At 37.9% G+C, this 24,799-nt stretch overlaps 1 protein-coding gene across 2 annotated transcripts in view; it reads left to right on the top strand.

Annotated features, from left to right (window-relative positions):
• LOC136857751 (GRAM domain-containing protein 2B) overlaps nucleotides 1-24,799 on the top strand; it is a 1,093,462-nt gene that overhangs the window by 1,037,995 nt on the left and 30,668 nt on the right. For both annotated transcript variants that reach the window (XM_067136651.2, XM_067136652.2), the window contains 4 exons: nucleotides 16,363-16,466; nucleotides 16,547-16,750; nucleotides 19,404-19,536; nucleotides 24,532-24,742. In XM_067136651.2, coding sequence (XP_066992752.2) covers nucleotides 16,363-16,466; nucleotides 16,547-16,750; nucleotides 19,404-19,536; nucleotides 24,532-24,742 — 652 coding nt within the window. The remainder of the gene's footprint in view (nucleotides 1-16,362; nucleotides 16,467-16,546; nucleotides 16,751-19,403; nucleotides 19,537-24,531; nucleotides 24,743-24,799) is intronic.

Consider the following 24,799-nt stretch of genomic DNA (forward strand, 5'->3'; position numbering starts at 1 on the left):
CTTGAACCACTCATATACCGCAACGTTCACTGCTGCAAAAATCGACTTCCGCTTTCTTTTCACTCCTTGATTCCAATTGAATCGGTCATTTGTAAAACCACACGAGTCCATATTTTTAAGAAACTGGGTTATTGATCCCGGTCTAGAAAGCCAAGAATAACGGCCGAGAGGATTCGTCGTGCTGACCACACGACACCTCGTAATCTGCAGGCCTTCGGGCTGAGCAGCGGTCGCTTGGTAGGCCAAGGCCCTTCAAGGGCTGTAGTGCCATGGGGTTTGGTTTTGGTTTGGGTTATTGATCTATACCAGTCTCTAGAGATAGAAGCATCATTTCCATTATAAGGAACCTCAGTCCAGTTGTTACTAAGCCGTCTATAAAATCTTAAAATATTGAGTTCCTCTCAAAACCACGTCAGTCCCGGACTCATGTTGTTTCAACACGGAACACCATGATGCGTCCTTGATGCACTGCTTTATCATACACGTCATGCGTTTAGTGTTTATAAAAATGTCGAACAGTGAGTGTGATTCCACGAGTTCATTGCAAGTAAAGAAATGCAAGAAAGGTGTCATGAACAGAGACGAGTATAAAAGAGAGAGGATAAAGTATTGCAAAGTGAAGGGGCTCCAACACTTTAATCACAGAGAAAAGTATAAAGCTGCAAGATAGCAAGGAGATCCGTGCGTGTAAGTAAAATGTACTGTTTACTTTAGGTTATAAGTATGTAGTTTTGGTGGGAATATATGTCACAATAATTTAGCTGTTATTCCAGTACCAGAGCAGCATTTGTCTGTAATAAAGTAGGATTATGGCCAGAAACATATCACAGGCACTAATATTTTCCTTTCTGTTGCTTTTAGGTGCAAGCAACATTGTTCTATGAAAATTCCTGAACCAGATAGAATAGACATTGTTAACAAAATTTCGTCATTTGAAAACAAAAATGAGCAAGATTTGTACCTTCAAGGACTTATAGAACTACATGATATAAAGAAGAAACACTCTAGGAAAGAGGACCCCAAAGCAAGAAACAGCAACTTTGTTTATTTTGTTGTTCATAACAAACGGATTAATGATTGTAAGAAAGCTTTCATCAGTCTGCATGGAGTAACTGATAATTGTGTGCGCCATTTATGCAACCTATTTCAGCATGGAGAAACATCCCGTGGATAAGCGCGGGAAACATCCCAGCTCAAGAGCAATTACTGGGGATACTTGCCAGCCGATAAGGAATCACATAGAATCATTCCCCATAAAAGAAACTCGTTATTCTAGTCGGACAGTGAAATATCTTGATGCAAGATTAGATGTTCGACAGATGCATTGAATGTTCCTAATTAAAAATCCTACTGAGAAAGTTACCAACAAGTTCTATTTGAAATACTTAAAGGAAAACTTTTCCTTGTCCTTCGGTAGACCGCAGATAGATATATGTTCTGTCTGTGAAGAACTTGGCCAGAAACTCACAAGCCCACATCTGAAAGACAATGCTGAAAGATTACAAGTGATAAGCTTTAACAGCTTCATTTCAAGTAATACTAATCCCGTATTGACTATAATCAATTAGTGAATATTCAAGATAAACTTAAATATTATAACTAAGTGGTCCGCGTATTCAATATAATTTATTATATTTAGTACATGTTTCGTCCCCTAAGGGACATCATAAACTAATAATATATAATAAACTCGTGTCCTCTAATAAATTAACATTAATATATCAGAAATACAATATATCAGAAATACAACATTTCTGATATATTAATGTTAATTTATTATCAGCTGATGATGTCCCTTAGGGGACGAAACATGTACTAAATATAATAAATTATATATTGTATTGAATAGGCGGACCACTTAGTTATAATATTTAAGTTTATCTTGAATATTCACTAATTGAATGCTGAAAGTCGCAGCAGCTGAGCTCATGGTACACAAAAGAAGCAACAAAAAGTTCCATGCAACAATGAACAGTCTAAAAGAAGTATGTAGCAATGGTGATATTGTGGCACTGACATTCGATTTCCTGCAAAATCTTCCTCTTCCTAACATACCCGTGCAGGAAATATTTCACTACCAACAGCTCTGGGTGTTCAATATCTGTGTGCAGTTATAGTAGCAGGAAGAAAACCAAAATTTGATTTGATGTATGAAAGTTGACCTGAAATGTCAGAATTAGACATTAATTCCTGGGGTAGTCCAATTGAAGCGGCTTCACTGTTATGAAATGAATCAATGATACTTCACAATGTTGAGGTTCTGGCAATAATTGTTCAGGATTCAATCCAGGATCCCCCATCTTGTCAAAATGGGAGAAGGCGGCAAGGGGATGTCTGGAGCTAGCAACTTATATGATGCAACACGTGAAGTAGCTTTCAAGAAAACCTTCTTGACACACCCAATCAATTTATCAACCTCACTGAATTGACTACGAATCTCTTCTGCAACTCTGTGTTAGGCGTGAGCTAAACAAGTCACATGCACCATTTTACTATATAATGCTTTTAATGATTTGGCAGCTTTCACCACGTAAGGCGCAGCATCCGTTACGAAGAGCAGTACATTGTCATGCTAAACGCTCGGTCCGTATGGCACGCATAGATCTGTCAAACAGATTACTAAGGGTAGAAAAATTGACTTTTTCTAAATGTTCACAGTTTATTAAAAACGTTTCACAAGGGCCATCTCCCAAAGTCCCCACAATGACATTCGCAATATATCTTCCCATAGAGTCTGTAGTTTCATCAATTAATACCCATATTTTCTTATTTGCAACCCGTTGTCTGATTTCTTGCATAGTTTTTTCGTAGCTTCGGCTGATGTAGTTAAAGTGGAAGGATCGGGAAGAGATTTGCCGGTGTATTTTTCCAAGAATTCACGAAATTTCGGATGATTCAGCTTATTTAAGGGAATGTCGGCACAAAGAAAGGCTGTACAAAGTTCTTCACAAAATGAATAAGGTTGGCGAGATTCTCCTAGGAGCATTTGCTGTAGTGTCTTTCCATTTTCGATTCGTTGTACCACGTTTGTGTTTTTCTGTTGCCACATGCTGCTGAACGTTAAATGACTTCTCCGCAGTTACTCTTACATCGCACAGTTTACAATACAGTATTTTACCATCACTCGAGAACACTTTCTCACCATATTGAGACACGAACTGTTGTAATTGTACTCGAATACTTTGCTTCACTTTAGGCATTTTTTTTTTCTGAACTGTGCTACACAGAACACACACTTCCGACTTCAACAAGATTCAATAACCTCTGAGACACACCAGACAGGCTTAAGTAGCTACCTGCTCACTGTTGCACTAGAGTAAAGTCCATATTGTGATTTCCACAAAAATAGGGAGGAAGGTAGGTTCTTACCATTTTCCAGGAAACAAAATGCGATGTGTAATTCTGAGAAATACAACAACTCAGTACCGAGCTCGATAGCTGCAGTCGCTTAAGTATCCAGTATTCGGGAGATAGTAGGTTCGAACCCCATTGTCGGCAGCCCTGAAGATGGTTTTCCGTGGTTTCCCATTTTCACACCAGGCAAATGCTGGGGCTGTAGTTTAATTAAGGCCACGGCCGCTTCCTTCCCACTCCTAGCCCCTCCCTGTCCCATCGTCGCCATAAGACCTATCTGTGTTGGTAGACGTAAAGCAACTAGCAAAAAAAAAAAAAAAAAAAAACCTCAGTTGAACACGGAAGAAAGAAACTGTATGAGAAAAGGTCTTGTCTACCTGAAAGAGTGAAAATATGACGAATATGACCATTATCTAAAATATGCTGTCACATAGAAATGACCATTTATGCATAAATATGACTTGACAAAGTACTGTCATTTTATTACTTTTTTCATAACAAGCTTTTATATATATTTAAGGAACTTACCAGTTTTACCAAAAAATATATGCTCCATCATGAAAATGCTAGCCCTACTTATGAGTAAAGTCACTGGCATCATTCCCGGGCAGCCAGATTTCTCATAATGTATACTCATTAGAACGTAACACGACCACAATGAAAGGTGTGAAAAGAGCCCTGTATTAAAGAATTAACTTCATGGCTACTACGGCATTCCTGTGTACTTTTCTTTGTCTCATTTCCTTGCGCTCGGAAAATAATATCAACATTCAAAAGGATTTCCCGTATGTCTGCAGAAGGGTTTAGAAAGAAAGGATGACAGAGCACGCTGTAAAAATAGTGTTCTGGAACGTGTAAAGTACCCACTTAAGACAAGTGGGCGAGACTGTGGCGATGTCCGCTGTACGGAATTCGAGGTGTCCGCTTAAATAAATCATACGTATCTTATGTAAAATAAAATCGTTTTCGTGGGGAAATGTCTGTGTAGGGAGGTGTCCGCTGAATGAAGGTGTCCGGTAAGGCAGTTTCGACTGTATTAGGAAGGCCATTGAAGATCCCTGCATTTGGGTGGGTGTCGACGAGACAATAGATATTCGCAACAGATATATTGCAAATATAATAGTTGATACACTTGATTATAATATGCCTTCCCCTTCACATGTTGTAGCAACCAGAGAGCTTCCAAAAATCTAGGGTCTTCATTGTTTACTAAAGTTTACAGTTGTTCTTTCCTGGTGGTGTTGAAGAGAGTAAGGTTTTTCTCTCCAAAGACGGCTTCTATGTTATTTCAGTTATCTTTTTAAGTTACACTACAGCAGAAGCAATAGCTACATACTTCTGTATCCGTACCTCTCCAGTATTTCCAAAGACATCAAACTTATCGTGCAATATCCATCACTGCGGGGGATGTTCTTAAAATTAAACAGTAATTTCTTCAAGTGCCCTTGTAGAGGGTCTTTTCAACAAATGCAAAGATGTACATTCCCCCTAGAGTTCGAGGCTTGGTGATGAGAATTTTAAGAACCAATTGCAGTATTTTGTACAGTAAATGACAAATGATTCGGTATACTAGAAGTCACTAACTGAAATATTGTGGGGAAGAAATCATTTGAAAGTTGCAAGGTATCGTGCTGAGTGATGATAGCCACTTATTGTCTCCGTGCTGAAAAGAACACAAAATTAAATGATATAATTTTCCTTGCAAACTTTCGGATAATTCCTCCCCCATGTGAAAAAAATGTCGGTGATTTCTGTTAGAACGGCGTCCTGTGAAGTACAGCTACTCGAAAAGGTATTCGTACACTTGAAAATTCTGACTGTGTATACATTCATGGCGTCTCTGGATAAATATATTGACATGCACGGGGACTGTATGGATTAACATAGAACGAGACATAATGCCTGAACGTCCTTTGCCCCATTTCATTGCATCAAGAGGTCTAGATCGTTGATTGTGCAGGTTGAGTATGGCATTATGCACCTCGTAAAAGTATTCGTACACCAAGAAACAGGTCCTTGTAGTCACATGCAGGGCCCTTCCCAGGCCCGTGTACATGCAGTGGCACGCGAATACTTCCTCGTACAATCGCTGTGTACGCCTGCAGTTGACGCAAGGTCCATATAAGCGCAATGGGGTGAAAAGGGCACGAAACACAAGAGGGACGGAAAATAATAATCAAGCTTCACAATGAAACGAAGTCCTTGTCTGAGAATTCAGGAATAATCAATCGACCTCGGTCGACAGTTCAATCCATCATTGACTGGTATTTTGTGGCTAAAAGTGTACGGAACAGGCCCAGAAGCGGTCGTCCCCAAATACTGTTTCAGAGGGACAGGGCGTTTATTGTTCGAACTGTCAAAAAGGATCCGAAAACTAGTGCCTCTCAGATTGCTGCCGAGTTGAAGAAGCTGAGCGTTCAAGTATGTACAGATACTGTGCGAAATTCCTTGAAAACAGCAGGGTATAATGGTCGAGTGTCGAGGCGATTTTTTTTATTAGTGCACGGAACTGCAAGAAATGCCTAGAATTCGCTTTAAAACATGTGGATAAGACGGACGAATTTTGGAAGCGTGTGATTTTCATTGATGAAAGTGAATACATCGTATTTAGTTCCGTTGGGAGAAGCTTAGTATGGCGAAAACCGAACACAGAGCTGGACCCCAGAAATCTCACTCCTTCAGTCAAACACGGAGGGGCCTCCGTTCTTATCTGGGGGGGGGCATGAGTGCTGCCGGTGTTGGAAATTTGTGTTTTGTAGATGGAACAGTCAATCACAAATGCTACATAAATATTATCCAAGCACATCTTATACCCAGTGCTGGGAAACTTGGTTTGGAACATAATTTCATGTTCATGATCCAAAACACACACACAAATATGTCGATACTTTACAATGTGCCAAAGCATCTTCCTACACCCCCTCAGTCCCCCGACATCAATCCGACAGAGCAAGTATGGAAGATATTGGACAGAAAATTACGATCCAGGGTAATCTCCAACATGAATGATCTCCAAACTGCCATACTGGATGAATGGAACAACATTGCGTCATCGGTTATCGAGAACGTAGTTGCTTTCATCCCACGACGACTGCAGGCAATAATAAAGGCAAAGGGGAACCCGACGAAGTATTGAAAAGTGAACAAACGTCTCGGGCTTGATATGATGTACGAATACTTTTTCCGTGTGTAATTCTTTAGACAGAATGCGGTTGTCTTTTTTGTTTCAGACGTACCTTCATATTGTAAGCAATTCTTGATCGTAATAAATAACTAACATTCCAAACTATGCAATCCGTGTTTTATTTATATTGCCTTTTGATATTTGCCCCTAGATCTACGCACATGTACGTTCCATTCTCGCATAATGTGACGTGTACGAATACTTTTTAGAGTATCTGTAATTGTAATTTACTGTTTACTTGTTGAAAAGGTAATTTAATTGAAACGGGCAAAGTTAAATATTTCTCAGCAAACTGTAAGTCAGCACAGTTACTGTTTTTATTGTACTTTTCCCTTCGCTGCCTATTAAGCATAAACACGTGTGTTTCACAGTACCGAGATGGTTCGCGATGTCGTCGTTCTGTTGGAGTTGTGGCTGAAACACGCCTCTCTCGTCCTCCTTCCCCCTTTCCTATAGGACGACGAGGGAACTCCGTCCACGTGCGCGTTTATTGATCTTCGTTTACAGTTCTTTCCACTTTATGCGAGTTTGATGATCTTCAGTGTTAACTCTCCTTTCGAACTTTCTATGTGACAACGGCCGTCCAGATAAATTATAGCGAGTTCTTAAAACTGTTTCTTGAAGGCGCAATGCCGGTTATCCAATCTTCACACCATCTATGAGAGCCTTTCCCAGTATTTTTAGTCGCTCTTTCTTTACAGTGGATGGCTATCTGATTGTACATGCCCTTAAAGCAATAACCACCACTGCCATTCTATTTCCTCACAAACTAGACAGTCTGGAACAATTAAGATGTTGGCTACACAATACAGTATACAATTGTATGAATTTTTGTGTCGTACTTAATGTTTATATCGTATTCTAAATGTTATAAATGCTAGAGTTAAGTCGATTTGAACTGCTGTTTGTTTGTTTGTTTGTTTGTTTGTTTGTTTGTTTGTTTGTTTGTGAACGGTATTATTTTAAAATCGAGCAAGTTGGCCCTGTAGCTCTGAGCTTGCATCCGGGAGATGGTGGATTCGAAACCCACTGGTTGAGATGCGGTGCTGCTTTGATGTTCCTTGCCTTCTGCCGCGCCAGTGACCGTTTAGTTCGCTTGAGTAGCAAACTTGAAACAAATGAACTTTACTCTGAAAAAAGAAAAATGACAACTCAGCTTTCTCCTCTTTCCATCCCATTTTCTTCTACGCAGCCCTAGAGGTCACGGTTGTTAACGTTTAGAGAAGTCCAGTAACACAATACAGTGCTAGGCAGAAATGTGGCGGATCGAGTGCAACTCCAGGCGCGGTCAATCAGAAATCAGAAATAGAACCGACTTGGCCGCACCGTAAAATTGTCTACCTTTCCTTTATGTGAACAGAGGCTCTACTGTTCTTTTATGGATTGTATGGCATTGAAAGCTCTCATAATTAATACATTGTTAATCTTCTTTGCCCACTTTAAATTTGCGTTACCAGTCTGAAAAGACTTAGAATTTTACATCAGCCATGCTTAGGGACAATGCCGGATTAAGGTGTTTGGGGGCCCTGAGCTATTTAAAAAATGTGGGACCCTTTCTTCGTAACATCACGTAAGACTAGCATGTGAAGTCGTTATACTCGTAGAACTACTTCCACGTAAATTGATGAATAGGTAAGTGTTGAAATAGACTACAATTTTTCTCTATTTTTCATTTTAATATTTCATAATGCCAAAACATATTTTACATTTGTCTCATCATCACTATCAAATCGATATACAAAACAGAACTTACGTTTCTTTGCACTACTAGGATATTTTCTATCCATTTTACAAGAACATTACAGTTGTAACTTACGAATGGTTCAATAATCAGAGGTGAACTAGAAGTTCTTTTCCTGATGCAAAGATATAGTATAGGCTCCGCGTGCTGATGGAAGAAATGCACCGCTGCGCTGCGAGTGGCGAACATTGTAAGTTAATGCGTTTCACCGCGCACATATCCGCTGTCGTCTCACCGCGTGTTGCTATGGCCGATTAAATAATAACAGTGGGATTTCAGAGTGTTTTATGCAACAACAATTGGCCACGTTATTCCAAACTTGCAGAAAGTGGTCATGTAATAAATTTACAAGAAAAACAGTTAGCAGGAAATAGCAACAGAGCAATAACTGCAAATGTGTCCGGCTCTGTAGCTGGCCTTTGGTCACAGGAGCCCCGGGTTCGATTCCCGGCTGGGACAGGAATTTTAACCATCATTGGTTAATTTCGCTGCCACGGGGGCTGGGTGTATGTGTTGTCTTCATCGTCATTTCATCATCACCACCACCACCACCACCACCACCACCACCACCACCACGACGCGCAGGTCGCCTACGGGAGTCAAATCAAAAGACCTGCACCTGGCGAGCCGAACATGTCTTCGGACACTCCCGGCACTAAAAGCCATACGCCATTTAACTGCAAATGTGATCAGAAAGAAACATTGGTTCACCCTATCATTTCGCGATAGAGGCAACGTAGTAATTTATGTATTAGTAGTGGTGAATACGAGATTAGTGTTCATATACACATTCAACAATGCTGTATTCAGAAAAATATCCTTGGTCTATTTCTAATACGATATCATGTTAGCGTAGGTTAATGCTGCTAGGGAGGCGATTACTTTTACATTTAAATTTTAATTAATTTTAAACATAACCATGTTTTATAAGGAAGGCCTTGGTAACAATCGTTACCGTATTATTTCATGAAGGCGAATAATTGTTTCCATGAAATGTAAGCATATTTCAGCTGTTGTTTATGCAGTTTTGCTCAGAACATGTCACCTCGCGTACTGATCGACCGTGTGAATTGTCTCGACCTCGCATCTCAGACGTAGGGAAAGAGAACTACAACAGGGGGAAGAGAGCAGAGGAACTTTTTCTGAAAAAAAGGCTCAGGCTTGATGTTGGACCTATTGAAATTCCTGATATTGAAACCGCATGTACATTATAAAAAAATATGCACGAGAAGAAGAGTTCAGAACCACTTAAAGTTGCCAATAAGTGATTATTTATCTGTATTTATAAAGTCCACCTCTGTAATACAGTATAACGGTTGATGCTACTAGCTGCCTTCGTCGGGCGCCCGAGTTTGAATCCTGACACAGCCAGAAACTTAAGATTGGCATCAGGGTTCGTATGTGGTTAAAACGGCGCATGCAGCTCATTGCCATTAGGGGTGTGCTTGAAAAGAAATACACCACCTCGAGACGAGGACATGAATTTATGGATGTAAATACGGTAGCCTATTTCTGTGAGCTATTGATATTGCGCAATGGAGGCCTATTTGTGTAATTTTATTTGTCTACTGCTATTACAAATCCATTTCGTTAGGGTGCAACGGAATACTATAAAATTTCACAATTTCGTCTATAGTACAGTACGGTATAGGCCCATTTATTATTATTTTTATTATTATTGTTATTATTATTATTATTGTTATTATTATTATTATTATTATTATTATTATTATTATTATTATTATTATTATTATTATTATTATTATTATTATTATTATTATTATTACTCTACTAGCTATAATTAAGACTGTGGCAAAACAATACAATGTGTATCTAATGTAATGTGTGCTCTAAAATGATGGCCTACTGCAGCTTACTTTGCAAATATAATATCGCTATAATAATTTGTTTCTAATTGTTAACCTATTTGTAAAATGGTTTAAATGCACGTTGTAAAGAGTTATTTTGTATTAATTAAAATGTATAAATCCCGAATTACTTCTTGCGATTTACGGCTATGATCCGCCGTCTTTTCAAATGCATTTCATGAATTCGTAAAGAAAACCTTTTTATTTCACAGTATATATTAATGCAGCCAACAACAATCACATAGTTCTGCCCGAACATTATGGCATTAAAAATATTCAACAGAAGACAGCATTGTAAAAGGATTCTTCTTCTGATTCTCCTTTTTAATTTATTTATTGGGTAACGGTTTCGCGTTATACCCAGCCACTAGACGTTTTACCGAGTAAAGACAAAACTATGAAGGATGATATAATAATTGTAAGGGGGGGGGGGGGAGATAAGAAAGTAGCTGAAAAAACATACGTAGGTATCATATACTGTGTCAAAAACAAAACAAAACTTGGGATAGAGAATGTACAGGGACACAAGTTTCTAATCTTTTCGCCAGTGTGATCCATCACGGCGGCTATCTACATCACAAACATGACTGGATCAACACATAGGGAATGTGGTCTTAGATACTAATAATGGCTTTAGGCAAAAACATAGAAAGGGATTCAGCGATAGAGGGCCGTTGTAAAATGATTGAATATATGTATGCAAACATCACACATATTCCACCTTCTTACGGTTAGCTGTTGATGAAGGTGCCCCTAAGTAGTTATCATAATGTCCTCCCACAGCAGCATATTGGTATACGCACGGAGCCTATAGCATGCGCATTCCACCGTGCTTCCCCTGTCCCCTCCCGTTCACTTCCTAGACCTCTTCTTCCCTTCCCCCTCTGCCCGTACTCGCAAGCTGCCGGATTTAAATTTTCGGCAGCAATAACCTTTACAATAATTACAGTGCGTAAGTAGCGAGGATTCGTGTCTCCGGACGGTAACTGATTCTAGCAGTGATGAAATACTAACGCGGACAGCTGATAAGAAGGAAGGAAGAGTGCGTGTTCGATATTTTGCGAGCGTAAATATTCATATACATGCACGGAGGTGCAGCAGCAGGTCTTTTTATACAATTTTAGGTTCGGCCAAGGGCCGGGGCTCCTTGGCACGCGGGGCCCGGGGCTGCAGCCCCTTTAGCCCTCCCCCCCCCCCCCCTTCCCCTTAATCCGGCCCTGGTTAGGGAACACATATTTCTAAAACGGAACATTCGGAATTTGGCAACATTTGCACAAAATATGTGTTCTGTGTTGATTATAGAGTACGTGAAACGAAAGAACAGCAGAAAAAAACAGTAGGCGTGAATTTGCGAACAGCTGGCGACTGTTTAGGCCAGTGGACATTATGTAATTAGAGGGACTGATTATTTTATTGCACTTCCCCTGAAAATTATAATCACCTCCACATCGTACCTATGCTTATGTAGAGGTAAGTTTTTTTCGTTTAGGTCTCCTGTAGACCACGGTGCTTGTGCTTTCGCTGTGTTGTCGTCGTCGATGTTTGCCGCTTCTGGTGTTCTTGATGGTAGATTTGGCTGCTGCTTTCTCGCTGGACTCTTATCTGGCGTTCCTTGGACTGTTTCCTGGTCTCATTGTAGCTAGCTTCTGTGAGGGATGTTAGAAAGGGTTCCTCAGTTTTAATTACTGCGTTGATGGGGTGAAAGTTCCTTTTGGAGATCATTGTAAGTACCTAGGTGTTAATACAAGGAAAGATCTTCATTGGGGTAATCACATAAATATGATTGTAAATAAAGGGTACAGTTCTCTGCGGTTCCAGCGTATAGCGAGGGGCTGCGAACGGAGTCGCGAAGAGTTGAGACTGCCACCTCTGGAACCGACCCTCAACTCGAGTGTCGACTCCTCTGATGCACTAACGCCATCTGACAACTATTGTCGGAACTGCTTGAATTGTAGTTACACGTTCCTCCCTTGGTAACTTGTGATACGATGAATACAAGATGATTATTAGCCAGCAAACATTAAATATTGTTTCGGGGTATTATCATCGTTAGTGTTAACTGTTGGTCCATTTTGGCGATGATGATGATGATGCCGATGATGATGACGATAACATTAGTGGCAATAATAATTTGAGAGTATACTTTTACATAATCGCCAATATTAACTTAAATGAGTCCGGCCGCGCGATGTATGGGGCAACGCGTCCGCCTGTCACCCGACGGCCCCGGGTTCGATTCCCGGCCGGATCAGGGGTTATTAATTGTAAATGATCAATACCCCTGGCATGGAGACTGGGTGTTTGTGTCATCCTTAACGTTCCCTTAGGCATATATATATATATATATATATATATATATATATATATTTAAACTTCAATGACGTAAAACAGAAAAAAGTCGAGTACTTAGAGTATGATTTTACAATAAATATTTTACCAATCATTGTGCATCATAATAGCCGCCTCCGCAGTCTAGGGAGGACCCGGGATCGATTGCGGCCAGGTCAGGGATTTTTACCTGTATTTCAGGTGCGGAGAGACCAAGAATAACGGTCGAGAGGATTCGTGCTGAACACACGTCACCTCGTAATCTACTACCTTCGAGTTGGGAAGAGGTCACTTGGTAGGCCAAGGACTACCAGGGCTGTCGCGAAAAGGGGCTTTTGTGTATAATAATAATAATAATAATAATAATAATAATAATAATCTGACAGAATAATCTTCAGTAATCGCCAACGTGAAATCGAAGTACGTAATATAAATAACTTTAATTTACTAACGGAATATTACAAGAAATGTTTCACCAATTGTTGTTTATAATATTAATTAAGTTATGTATTATGACAGAATCATAAGTAATCGTCAATATGAAATTCATAATAACAAAACACCAGCGAGCGTATTACGTATGACAACAATTTATCAGTTATTGCTTATAATAATAATAATAATAATAATAATAATAATAATAATAATAATAATAATAATAATAATAATAATAATAATAATAATAATAATAATGCAACAAGACAACGCTGGTAAGTAGCACCCAACTAAGCACACTGGGGCTAAACGCTGGCAGCCAGGAATGAGTTAGCTGGCTCCAGCGAATTATAATGAAAACCTACAACCTGTTTTTCAGTCAGTAACCGGGTCAGGAATGGAATGAATGAAGCGCCCATCTTGCGGCGAGGATAGGAATTGTGCCGGCTGCCGAGGCCTGTCGCACTTCTCTGGGGCGATGATGAATGACTGACAGATGAAATGATATTGGAGAGTGTTGCTGGAATGAAAGATGACAGGGAAAGCAGGAGTACCCGGAGAAAAACCTGTCCCGCCTCCGCTTTGTCCAGCACAAATCTCACATGAAGTGACCGGGATTTGAACCACGGAATCAAGCGGTGAGAGGCCGATGCGCTGCCGCTTGAGCCACGGAGGCTTGTAATGGTTTAATATATGTTCGAATTATGTTAGTGGATTTATCCATATTAGTTTTGTTTTCATCGTCCATGTGCAATTCATAACCTTCGATATCTGTTTATCAGTTTCCTGATCACGACAAAAAGACGTGAAATTGAATGCCCGTGGTCTGCTATGCCGATACTTTCTGACTTGACACAGTTAATTTTATTTCAACTACACCATTACGCTCGTCGTCTTTGTTAACGATACCGCACTTCATTCTACAATACCGGTACTCTTAAAAATCCCAATGGATAAATGAGTAGCAACATGTATGATATTTCATGTTATTTTCCGCGCCTCGACATGCTAGCGGCCCCGCAATGAAAGTCAAGTTAGCTTGGAGTCGCGAGGCTTCATGCGAACCGAGCCCGGTGTTCAGAGTCGATGGAGTCAACACTCTCGATTCCAGGCTTCAGTCGCGCCCATCCCTACTAGCATATGGGACTCTCACCAGGATTACTTGATTCAAGAACTGGAACAAATCCAAAGAAAAGCAGCTTGATTTGTTCTGGGTGATTTCCGACAAAAGAGTAGCATTTTAAAAATGTTGCAAAGTTGGAAAATTTATAATATCCAATAACGGACCAACTATATTGGTATTATAAATTTACTAATTTGGAACAATAATTTCAGGTTCCCTGTGGGAATCAACATCTTTATCATAAGTGGTATGTTCCAAGCTGTCAGTGGAAAGATGGCATGCGATGACATCAGTAGACGAATAAGTTTTAGTGGTGTCTTTAAAAGTAGGAAAGATCACAATATGAAGATAAAGCTGGAATTCAAGAGGACAAATTGGGGCAAATATTTATTTATAGGAAGGGGAGTTAGGGATTGGAATAACTTACCAAGGGAGAAGCTCAATAAATTTCATATTTCTTTGAAATCATTTAAGAAAAGATTAGGAAAACAACAGATAGGGAATCTGCTACCTGGGCGACTGTCCTAAATGCAGATCAGTAGTGAGTGATTGATTGAACCATAGTATGTACTTCTGTTAGTTATGGCTTTATCAATATTAAGTTCTGCGAGATCCTTCTCTACCTGCTTGTTCTACAGGGATGCAGTGGCTGCTTTGAAGATCTTATAGGACAGCTCGTGAGTGTCCGTTCTTTGTATGTGTCCATAAAAGCCAGTCGTCTTCTTCTGACGGCGTCTGTGAAGTTTTCTTTGTGTTGGTAGAGTTCACGGTTTGCTTTGTACCATAGTCTTCCATCTGGTAGGATCCTTGATCCTACTGTCTCTTTCAGAAACTTCATTTTTTGTTCTTCGAGTATTTTTAGTGGGGTCTTGTTGGTTAGAGATAGGCACTCTGCTGCTTAGTAGAGGACTGACTGACTGACTAACCACTGCATTATAGTGTCTTAGTTTGACATTCATTGATAGATGTTTTCAGGCATACAGATTTCTGCAAGTATGGTATGTCTTGTTAATGATTCTCCTCTGTTCGAAAGCTGCCGTTTCAGTGAGGGTTCTGAAATTCACTCTCCAAGGTACTATTCAGTTTTGGCTCTCTTGATATGCTAGCTGTCACTGACTAGCATCGTTCTAGGGGCGTCTTTGATATTGGTAACGAACTCTGTCTTTCGATGTTGAATTTCTGTTTTAGCTACTATTGGGTTTAGTGTTTGGAGTTGCATAGTAGTCTCTTACATGTCGTTTGTTAGTAAGGCCAGATCATCAGCAAAGGCCAGACATGGGATCCTTAGGTTGTCTGTTTTGACCCTCATCCTTAATCCGGTGCTCACTGATAGAGAACTTGGGCATGAACATGTCATATCTCCGCAACGAATAACCTTCTCCTTCAACTGAATGGGGTGGACATGCGTTACACCTACCACTTCCTACACATCACCCATCATACCCTATACATCAGAGGTGACCAGTGGATGCATTGTATGTATGTATGTATGTGAGAATGTGGTCGTCTGATATCAAATATTGCTGAAGTGGTCAGTCATTCAGAAGACACAGTTCAGTTTTGGATAGAAAGATACCTGGAAGAGGGCACGGAGGGCCTTAAAACTTGCAGAAAATTGCGGCAACCTAAGAAGACAATTGGGGAGCAAGACAACCTATTTTAGAAGCCAAAAATGAAAATCCTTTCCTGTTAATCAAGTAATGAAGAACATTTCAGTTTCTGCTTTCCCCTGACTCTGTCTTTCGATGTTGGTTTGAATGGCTGTAACATTATTTTTGTGGAAAACTAGTGCATTGTTTAAGATTATACTCTACTTTTCATTTTATAAACATACTATTATTATTGTGTGCAGGAAGAGTTCATTTTATTTATTTACTTTTTCCTTATAAACCGGACTCCTTTGTTACAGTTTATTATCATTATTACTTTTCTCTTATTGTGAAGAATATTCTTCATTTACAAGTCTTTGTAAATGTAAGCATTGCCTCTTTTTATACATCATTTTATCCCATTTTTCTCCCATTCCCCATGGTATGATGGTATGATATATCAGTACAAAATATGTCTTCAAATGAAACGTGAATTACTGTATCAGTTGTAACATAAGTGAAGGTTGCCTTCTTTCATGTTAATTTTTTGCATCCAAATTTGGTATCCATGCATATGTTAGTGCAAAATTAATATATTTATTAATTAATCTTGGATTCCCCTTACGATAAAATCATGATGGAATTGATACAATAATTGTTCTTTATGAAAATTAAACTGCAATTATTATGATCTTTAGACCATGAAAATGAAGTACTGATTTTGTTCTGGCTGTTTACAGACTACTCCTGTGCTCTGGTGGGGGATATTCTTCTCCAAGGCCATCTTTACATCACCAAGAACTACTTCGCTTTTTACTCAAATGTCTTTGGCTACGTCACTAAGGTAGTTGAATCTGCTTACTTCTCTTTGTCACTTACCATGCTTGAAACAGGCTGTAAAGAGACTTGTCCCATTGTTCACAGTTACTTATTCCCACGGTGTCGGTACTTAAGGTCAGCAAGGAGAAGACTGCTCGTATCATTCCCAACGCCATCGGTGTGGCAACAGGACTGGAAAAGCACGTCTTTGGCTCTTTGCTATCCCGGGACTCCACCTACCGGCTCATGATGCAAGTGTGGAAGGAGGCCATTGCACAGGGCCCCAAGATACCAATCACCATTACCCAGGTGGGTTTTTACCTCAAGTACATTACAGTAATATCATATGGTTTTACAATGGCTCAAAATAAATAAATAAAGAAATAAATAAATAAATAAATAAATAAATAAATAAATAAATAAATAAATAAATAAATAAATAAATAAATAAATAAATGAATAAATAAAAATAAATTAATTCATTCTACAACTATGAAAAAGCATCAGTTGAGGAGAAGATATTCTAAATATCACAGTCACAGTCTCTTTTGGGTTTATGCTGCATGGAATGAGACAGATTAGCTGAAGGCATTGCTTCTTCAGAATATTAGTTAGTTTTAAGTGTTAGACAGGCAGACTGTTGTTTAGTGCAATAAACATAATAAATTTGTCTGTTATTCAGTATTTGCATGCAGATATTCTTCCTTCTATTCATTACGGAAAATTCTCAGTGGAAGAACATTTTTGGATCAATGAGAACTATTGCTTTTCGACTAACTGTTAAAGCTATTAACATTTTTACAATTAATTTATTGAGAACCACCTATTCAATACTCTGAAGTCTTTACGACTATGATACAATCATTATATTAAGGTTTAAGCATATAATGGTACATATGTCACCTGTCATTGCAGGCATCATCAGCCATAAATTCTAAAATCTAGGTCAGAGCTCTGAAGTGGATGTTATATTAAAACTATTCTTAAAAACTAGTTGTTTACAATAATATACATTGATGTATAGGAACATTGTGGTCTCATTTGGAATATATTGGTTGAACAAGTTTTAAAGTTCTATTGGGATGTCTTTTTTATGTTCACATCAAATGGAGATAAAATTTAAAAAAAATATATTAACATTCGTAATGTTGATAATTGAACAAGTATATTATGGCTGATGATGCCTGCAATGACAGGTGAAACATGTACCATTATATGCTTAAACGTTAATATAATGATTGTATCATAGTCGTAAAGACTTCAAAGTATTGAATAGGTGGTTCTCAATAAATTAATTGTAAAAATTTTGATATAGACATGATGCTGTATAGGCTTTAGGGCTTATGCTGTCTCAAGAAAATAAGGTGAAATTCTTTATGTTTCTCAGGCCTTTCTCATGGACAGTCGAGATTTTCTTCTGATGATGCAGAGCACAGTTCCCTGCAAAACATAAAGAATTTCACCTTATTTTCTTGACACGGCATAAGCCCAAAAGCCTATACAGCATCATGTCCATATGTACGGGCCGTGAACGCATCAGTGGCAATTTTAATATATTGAATTTCAGTACGGTCAAAATGAAAATAGTCACTTGTAAATGTTAAAGCGTTAAAACTATACAGTTACAGGGAAACACTTCAGCAAGTATGGGTAAGCATTCATGTTAGAGACATGCTATGCTCTCTGGTGGCTTGATTCTTCTCCATAATAATGCCAGACCTCATAAAGCAATACCTGATGTGATGTTTTTTATAGGAGGTATTTAAGTCACCCCTCCTATGGATCTCTTGTTGTGCAATTACTACAATTTGGTTCTTCTTGAAAAAGGGCCTGTAAAGAGATGTGGATATGCACTAAGCAATCACAACTTGGCTCAGAACTTCGACCATAAGGGTGTATTAATAATATTGTGTGTGTATCAAGTATATATATAATTACTTTTATATAGACATTTCTTGATTGAATCGTCAGTTATGGTACCGGTATTTTAAGAAATGCCAAAAACTATGCTTGATGTCTGTCCTAATTAAACATGACAATTTACACAGAACATTTATTTACATTTGGAAAATTTTAACTGAGGTTCAGAAGAAAATCTCCAGCATTTGAATAAGCAGAAACCATAATTTACATGTAAATTATAATTGTTTAACCTTGACAACATCTGAAAGTCGTCTAGAGTGACTTTGAGATGAGTTTTTAAGAAAATGTACTAGTAGTAATAAAACATGGCAGTTTGTACAGAACATGATTTGACCTACTGTATATTTAGGAAATTTTTGAAGTTCAGAAGAAGGTCTCCAACATTTAAATAAATAGGAAACATAATTTACATGTTTATTATAATTGTTTTACCCCTGACAACACCTGAAATTTCTGCTACTGTAACATTCGTAATTCTCTAGGATGAGTAGGCTTTGTTAAAAAATTGTTATTTGTTATTGAAAGTGGTAGAAAAAGATAAGAAGAAAACCAACAACATATCTTTAAATGTGGGGCCAGTAACCAGCACATGCATACCAAATACAAGATGACATTTTATTTTGATTGGTGTTTTCATCCCTTGGCTCCTTCCAAAGAGGAGATTTTTATGCACAAAACTGAAAGGTACATAGCCACCCAGGATATGGCATTGATACTGTTATAGTATGTAGATATATAAAATCCCATTTTTTTCATTAAATAGAATTACATTACATATGCATTTAATATGTTTTACACATAATTTAGCATTCACTTTTCTTTTTAAAATTCACAAATTTTTATTTAACTAGGACAGACATCAAGCATAGTTTTTGGCATTTCTTAAAATACCATAACTGATGATTCAATCAAGAAATGTCTATATAAAAGTAATTATATATATATATACTTGCCTGATAATTTGAATAATGAATTCTTGCTTTCAACATTTCCTTATTCTCATTAAGATAAGAATGATTTATTTTTTATTTTTTGTAAGGTTGTGAACGAAGTTGACTCGGTGAGTGGTGATGTCAATCTTCCTGAAGATGAAGATTCCTCTCTATCAGGCAGTGAGAGATCATGTCCACCTACACCCTTGGACTGTCCTACTGACTTAAGTCATTCAGAAAGTGAGTATCATAGAGCATTATGTATACAAATTTGGAACTTTCTTGTAGTTCACTTTAGTTGTGTTTTTATTAAAATTAAAGGACCTTTTTTGATGAGGTGGGAGCAAAACATCTGGAGAATAAGTTTTGGAAAGGAATGAACAAGTAATAAATCAAGTTATATATAAAGACAGGAACCTGAATAGGAACACACAATAGGATAAACACAATGACAATTCAGCATCAGAAGTGGGGGCAATAGAAAAGGAGAAAAGGGCAAAGACAATTCCCACATCTTCAAACACTGCCATCTGCAAATAGGCTTTCTCCACATTGCTTTCAATTTTTCTACATCCATATTTTCTTCTCAGCCCTAACAAGTCTTTTTTCCTACTTCTCAGCTTCATCAAGAGGATGGACTTCAACACTCATTACACATCTTCAGTATTGCAACACTCATTACACCTTAAATAAGAAGCAATATATTGCATTCAGTTTCGACCTGGTCTTAGATGATTTCACCCTTATTTATTTATTTATTTATTGAAACCAAACCAGAGGTGTATCACTGTTAATAGTGTTATTGAAAGTAATTTCCCATTAAAGAAATGTGGTGATCAAATTAAAGCTGCTAACTTTTTATTTTAATTGTTTAATTCCATTAATATTTCTCATTTATATATTAAGAGAAAAAAAATACATTTTCATTATACAATATAAAATAATATAACAATATTTATAAATACTTAAAAGTTACACAACTTTCTCAACATATTCAGTGTTTTACTCTAATTACAAGCTAAGTATAAAATCAATAAAGTTAACATTAACGTAAATAAATAAATGATTACTGGATTAAAGCCACTATGTTTATGTAATGAAGCCGAAGTACAGTACAGGAATACTTTCTTCTTTTTACTGTACTGTTCAGTAAAAAGAAGAAAGTATTCCTTCCTTACGTGGCAGGTATAACTGACAGAATAGGGCGCATTCTTAGGAAACACAATATAATTCCAATTTTCACCACAGGCCGGAAGCTCAAATTCCTGTTTCGATCTTTCAAAGAAAAACCACATCTTGAAACACCGGGCGTGTATGAAGTTCCATGTGGTTGTGGTTGCTCATATATAGGCATAACGAAAAGGCTTGTCAGTACCAGAGTGAAGGAACACATTAGGTCGGTAAAGAATGCCGCTCTTTCATCCTCCACGGAGAATGCCATAAGGCAGTCTGCCATAGCAGAACATTTCTACAGTACAGACCACAAAATCCTCTCTGACCAGGCAAAGGTCATCGCACCTGTAAAAGACATCTAAGCTCGACTGGTAAGAGAAGCCATAGAGATAGAGCTGCATGCAAATAACATCAACAGAGAAGACGGCTTCAAGTTATCAAATACATGGAGACCTGTACTTGCAGAAATAACTTGCATAACACCACCATGGAACAGTGGGATGCGCTCACGAAACCATTGACAGAGAGCAGTGAATTACAGCACGAAGATCCTTCAGACCTATTAGTGGGGTAGGCCATGGATAGTACAGCCATGACTTCCACGTTTCTTTGAATTTCTTTGCTCACTGTCGGAAGCAGAATTTAACTTGCCCTGATGAAGGCCAATGCAATTTGGCTGAAACCTTGGCTTCATTAAATAAACATAGTGGCTTCAATCCAGTAATCAGTTATTTATTTACGTTAATACTATGAGCCACAAAAACCTATGTTCATTACTTAATAAAGTTAACATAATTATCCACACAAAACAAACCTAATGAGATGAACCTTAATGTTAATCTTGCAAACCTTGAATCACCTTTGAATACTGAACCGATTGCTTGTAGTTTATTTGACCGCTCCAGTCCTCTCTTCAACCTTGATCTAAGGACTTATAAACCTGTTTTTCTAAAAGTAAAGGCAAGTATCTTACCTTATATGTATTGATAAATGGTATAAATCATACAGATCCCCCAAAAATAGATAATATAAATTTCCTTAATGACATTAAATTTTATCTCAAACTTAGAAATATTATGCCCATTTCAACCCCTTAATACATGCACTACGAAGGCTAGTAGCTTCAACTCGCTAGGTAAACAAATTATCATAGGAGAAGGAAACAAGACTCAGCTCAATATTCACCTGCCCAAAATTGCCATTATTGCCAAAACTAATATACTTTTCAACATCCATCCATTATAAGGATGAAATAAAGTAGAATTAAATTCATCTGTTATCAAATAATAAATCAACTACAATGAATAACATACTGTTAAACCTGTAGAAAAGATTATTTAAAAACTAAATATATTAATATAAGATGATCCAACAATCTCTAAGAATAAAACCCAGCCCAAAATGATATACCACTCAATGCAAGATTAGAAGTATTCAAAACAAGCTGCCATCAAAAGCATCTGCATACAAATATTCCCCATGAACTGGATATCCTGAGAATCCTTCATGCTATGAATTGAAGAACCAGTACATATAAATAACAATGCCTTAAATAAAGCATGTGTAAACAAGTGAAAAAAAAGAGAAAACTTAGGATACCCATGACGAAAATTTTTATTATCATTCCCAACTGACTTAAGGTTGATAGAGCAATAATCTCCTTCAAATCAAACTCAAAATTAGCCCCCAACCAAGCCATAAATACAGTTAAACCAGCCAAAAGTAACAGAAACTTTGATAACCATATATCAACAAATACATTATTAAAATGAATTTATAAGTAAACCCCAGCTGTCACTATTGTTGCTGTTTTGCTCTTTACCACGCTCGATAGCTGCAGTCGCTTAAGTGTGGCCAGTATCTAGTATTCAGGAGATAGTGGGTTCGAACCCCACTGTTGGCAGCCCTGAAGATGGTTTTCCATGGTTTCCCATTTACACACCAGGAAAATGCTGGGGCTGTACCTTAATTAAGGCCACGGCCGCTTCCTTTCCATTCCTAGCCCTTTCCTGTCCCATTGACGCCACAAGGCCTATTTGTGTCAGTGCGACGTAAAGCAACTTGCAAAAAGAATATATACATATATTGCTGAGTGTACCACAGCTGATACAGGTGTTGGAGCAGCCATAGCTGCTGGAAGTCAAAAGGAAAACTGAATCTGAGCACTCTTAGTCATAGCAGCTAGTACTACTGTAGTGCTAACAAGAGCCAAATTGAAAGAATCCCTACCAAATTCTAAATAATACACGTAATTTCATTATTCAAGCTATAGCTATCAACGATGCCACATCTCCAATTCAGTTAGAAAAGGCAGTTAACAAACCACCATTATACAATTTACTAAACAATATAAAAAAAAATGCTTAACCCATTTGGTCTAATAATCAAAAACATTAGAGACAAAACAAACATTAAAACTAAAACAATAAACCAATTAATTGCCATGTATCCATGCATTTATTCCTTGCTATAAAAATTATTTAAGATGAAATAAAAAACAAACTCTATAAACAGCAAAAATATTCAATCAAACAAAAAAGTCATGTCATTGAGACTTCTTTTTAAATTAAATACCTCTCATTCAATAAAAACTGCCAAATCATACATAATAAAATAAAACCGTATCATAATTAAGACACTGCTATAATAAACAAAAATAAAAACTCAACAAACGAATTTATAATGACAATAAAATGTTTTAAAGTAGGCATCACAAACCAACACTTTCCGTTAAATATTCAAAGGCAATTAATGTAGTAATAATAAAATAAACTCATACCTATAACCTGTAGAGGAAAAGGAGACAGAAAGATAATAGCAAATATAGGTGGTAATAAAAGTCTGGGAAGTCAAGATACACATAAAAGGAGAAAAATAACCCAACAGGTTAATATATGTAATGGAAAGGGAGATACAAATGACAAGTCACATAAAGAATGATAGGAACACATAATGGGATAAAAACAATGAAATTAGCATTGGAAGAAGGAGAAATAGAAAAGGAGACAAGGACAAATGTGAACATAAAATTTATGATACATATTGGAATCTTCTATGAAGAAATATCTAAATATTTTCTTCTTCCAAAAGACTTTCTGCTTCTAACATAAGGTATTATATTGATGTGTGCTGTTTCACTTTTATGACTCGCCATCCATTTTCCTTCCTGCTCTGTTTTATTCCTCACCTTTTACTCACTCTCCCCCTCTTCACTCCGCTCTCCATGCATTTCTTCACTTCACTTTGATCTCCTCTTGTCTCCTCTTCACTCGACTCCTTTCACCTGCTGCCTCATCTTCTTACCATTCCACATGTCTCTTGTTCACTCCACTTCACTATATTCTCCTGGTCTCTTCTTGTTACCGGTAACAGTCCACCCAATCTGTCTCCTGTTTACTCCACTTCACTCTATTCTCCTGGTCTCTTATTCTTACCACTTCATCTGTCTCCTGGTCTCCTCTTGTTACCAGTCCATTTCATCTGTCTCCTGTTTACTCCATTAACTTCACTTCAGTCTACTCTCCTAGTCTACTCTTGTTATCACTCTTCTCCATCCATCTCCTGTTCACTCTACTTTCCTGGTCTCTCCTCTTGTTAGCACTCCACTCTATCTGTCTCCTGTTTTTTTCCACTTCACTCTATTTTCCTCTTCTCCTCTTGTTACATCTTTATCTGTCTCCTGTTCACTCCACTTTGGTCTTTTCTCATCATCTACTCTTCTTGTCACTATTCTCCTGTTCATTCCACTTCACTCTATTCTCCTCTTGTTAGCACTGCACTCCACCTGTCTCCTGTTTATCACTCTATTTTCCTCTTCTTCTCTTGTTAGATCTCTATCGGTCTCCTTTTCTCTCCACTCCATTCTCATTTTGTCTCCTCTTTACACCACTCTTTTTATCCATTTGTTTGCTTCATTATACTCCATTCTGCTTAGCTCTCCACACCACCCTTCTCCTTATTTTGGTTCACTTATTCACCTTTTCATTCAACCATATCCCAGCTATCCCGTCGAGTCTGTTCATGGCATATTTTATTGTTATTGATACATAGCTGCTTGCACAGCTGAACCAAAACTCCCCAATGGAAGCTTGGTACCAGGTGCTAAACATATCCTCCTCCTGCCAAAGAAGAGTTCATCCATATCACGGCCCACACTACTCTTGGTCATATCCACGGCTCTATTGGTGCTGCTGTTCCTGTCTGCTGCCTTCCTGCTGTATCGAATCGGCAGAATACACAACCAGTTCGTAGAGAACCCGCTACTCACTAGCAGGTGAGGCTTTTGCCATATCAGTATTGCCTTTAACCCTTTTAGGATTTGGCATGTTAA

This window comes from Anabrus simplex, chromosome 1 (genome assembly GCF_040414725.1).
Source record: "Anabrus simplex isolate iqAnaSimp1 chromosome 1, ASM4041472v1, whole genome shotgun sequence".
Taxonomy (NCBI): Eukaryota; Metazoa; Arthropoda; class Insecta; order Orthoptera; family Tettigoniidae; genus Anabrus; species Anabrus simplex.